The following is a 2,702-nucleotide window of genomic DNA, read 5'->3' as shown; positions in this document are numbered from 1 at the left end:
CGCGGAGGAAGGGAGGGCGCGGCACCCAGGACCGGCCCTTCCTCGGCCTGGGCCTCTCACTCGCGTGCCCTCCGCCGCCCCCAGCCTTAGTTTCGGTCCACAAGTCCTTGATTAAACAGGCGCAGGCCACTTTCCCTTTGATCCCGCCCTAAGTCCGTAGTAAACTCAAAGGAATGCAGGTCCAGGGCTCCGCGGGAGAGGTCCGCGCGCCCGGGAGGAGTGGGTGGGGGGCACCAGTCTCCTCTTACCCGGCAAAGTACCTAACACGCCCAGGGGTTTCTGGAGCCGGGTGGGGGAGGAGACGGTGGAGGAGAAGGAAGGGGAGGGACGAGAGGAGGCAGGCAGGCTCAGGACTTGAAGGTCATGCATAATTCAACAGCTCAACTTTCGGGCCCGCCTCTTTTCTGGGAGTGGGAGTTCGCTCCAAACTTTGTTTATGGGACAGTCCGGGAGCCGCGGCGGCCGCGCTGTCTGCTTCTCCTCCGCCTCCCTCTCGCGGGGCGCGAACGCCTGAGGCCAGTTCGGGGGATGTGAGAGCCGAAGCCCCTCGGCTGCCAGGCTCCGAGTCGGGATTTGCCAGCCGGGCCCCAGCTACATCCCTGCGAGCTCGGGACGCACCCGAGCGACTGAGGCCCGACGGCGAGTTCGGGCGGGACGGCGGCTGCCGCACGCCCAGACTCGGCTTCGCTGCGCGCCCAGGTAGAGCCCGCTGGAGCGCGCCCGCTCACCCCGCTCCACCCCGGGGTGCCTGGGCTCCTTGGGCTTCCGGCGTCGAGACATCGTGGAGCTGGTTTGGGTTTAAACTTTGGGGGGGGCTGCCTGCCGGGGAAAGTTGCGACCTGTCCTTTGCCACCAGCAGTGCAGCAACCTCCTGAGTGCAGTTACTCCCCCTCCCCCGCCTTTCCTTCTTCTCCTCCTCCCGGCAACTTATTTGCTTCAAGAAAGTTGCATAATTCTCCAGCCTTGGAGGGACCCCTCCCCCATCCGGCTGGCCTTACCGCTGAGTGTCTGGGGTTTTGAGGCGGACACCTATCTGTTTCCACTTTTTCTTTTGTTTCTATTCTGCCTCCGAACCCCTTCCTCCGACTTTAAATGAAAGGCTGATCTGCCCTCCTTTCTCCTTGCAGAAGATGAATCCGGCCTCGGTGCCCCCTCCGCTCCCGCCACCCGGGCAGCAAGTGATCCACGTCACGCAGGACCTAGACACGGACCTCGAAGCTCTCTTCAACTCGGTCATGAACCCCAAGCCCAGCTCGTGGCGGAAGAAGATCCTGCCCGAGTCGTTCTTCAAGGAGCCTGACTCTGGCTCGCATTCGCGCCAATCGAGCACCGACTCGTCCGGCGGCCACCCTGGGCCCCGGCTAGCCAGCGGCGCCCAGCACGTCCGCTCGCACTCGTCGCCCGCGTCCCTGCAGCTGGGCACCGGCGCGGGGGCTGCAGGCAGTCCAGCGCAGCAACATGCGCACCTCCGCCAGCAGTCCTACGATGTGACCGACGAGCTGCCGCTGCCCCCGGGCTGGGAGATGACCTTCACGGCCACTGGCCAGAGGTACTTCCTCAAGTAAGTCAGCTTGAAGCCAGGGGGGCACAGAGTCTCGGTGCCCAGGGTGTGCATGCTTGTTGGTGTGCGTTGCGTTTGTGTGTGTGTGTTGCGTTTGTGTGTGTGTGTGTGTGTGTGTGTGTGTGTGTGTGTTCTGTGTGCCCTTACACGTTTCTTTCCGAAAGATAAGGGAAACTGGAAATAGGGAGTGAGTCTCTGGGTGTTGGAATGGTAAAGGATCAGAAGTAGAGAGTCTGGAAAGGTTCTTCCGGGGTCCTGGAAATCCCAAGAGATTGCCGACCTGGAAACTCATAGAGGTAAGAGGAGAAAAAAAAAAGTTTTGGAGTGATTCTCCTGAAACACATAGGTTTCCCTGAATCTGGAATATTGATATAGACTTCTGGGCACAAACCCTTACACCCTTACCTGTCCACTCCAAGTCAGATGCCCCCGAGCCTGGTCCATTGGGATGTGACACGGAAATAAATTCGAGAAAATTTCTGAGGCTTGGGAAAGAGGGGGACTCTTGGGAGTGTAGGTGGTCTGCAGGCTCTCCATTCTTGGGAAAAGCAAGCTAGAGAAGCGAACACTGCCTGATAGGCCTTATTGCTCCCAGCTGAGTGATGTAATGACCACACAGCACAGTGATGTAATGAGCAACTCCGTGGTGAAGTAGTTGTGGGCTGGAAAATCAATTGTGTGGAAATTGGGTCAGGAGTTTTATTGTGTCACACTTAGTAACCTAAAATACCATCGAATCAGGAGCCTGTTTTGTCATTCTTCTTTCCTTCCACATTGTTAGGGCTTTTTGATGTAATGACTTTTACATTAGATTCAAATTAGACTGTACAGGAAAATACATTCACAGACATGAAGAAGATTGTTTCAATTATGGTACCCTAAGATAATTCTATTACAGAAGAGAAATCAAGTTGGAACTTGAAATGTAACCAGTGAGGTCAAGGGTGGGGGGCGGGTCAGGCTATTGATGGTCTAGATGGAGGTTGTGCCAGCTGGTCCACTTGATTCATGATTGCCTTGCACTGGTTGGCAGTTCTTTGCCATGGAGGGAAACTCCTCATCTTAGAACTTGCCTTAGCTTTTATTTTATTTTATTTTATTTTTTTATTATTAATTTTTTTTAACATTTATTCATTTTTGA

The 2,702-nt window shown here is 55.7% G+C and overlaps 1 protein-coding gene across 1 annotated transcript; it reads left to right on the top strand.

Moving 5' to 3' along the window:
• Positions 1–420: 420 nt before the first annotated feature.
• On the top strand, positions 421–2,434 carry LOC125918299 (WW domain-containing transcription regulator protein 1-like). Its single transcript, XM_049624317.1, has 2 exons — positions 421–699; positions 1,128–2,434. Exon 2 carries the CDS (start codon positions 1,131–1,133, stop codon positions 1,563–1,565), a length of 435 nt encoding a protein of 144 aa, XP_049480274.1. The 5' UTR covers positions 421–699; positions 1,128–1,130; the 3' UTR covers positions 1,566–2,434.
• The last annotated feature ends 268 nt before the right edge of the window (positions 2,435–2,702 follow it).

This window comes from Panthera uncia, unplaced genomic scaffold, assembly GCF_023721935.1.
Source record: "Panthera uncia isolate 11264 unplaced genomic scaffold, Puncia_PCG_1.0 HiC_scaffold_649, whole genome shotgun sequence".
Taxonomy (NCBI): domain Eukaryota; kingdom Metazoa; phylum Chordata; class Mammalia; order Carnivora; family Felidae; genus Panthera; species Panthera uncia.
Note: the sequence above shows the minus strand (reverse complement) of the source record. Positions and strands in the feature narration are given on the sequence as shown.

Bases quoted from the DNA above. Each gene is read 5' to 3' on its own strand.
- LOC125918299 (XM_049624317.1), top strand. From the start codon at position 1,131: ATGAATCCGGCCTCGGTGCCCCCTCCGCTCCCGCCACCCGGGCAGCAA.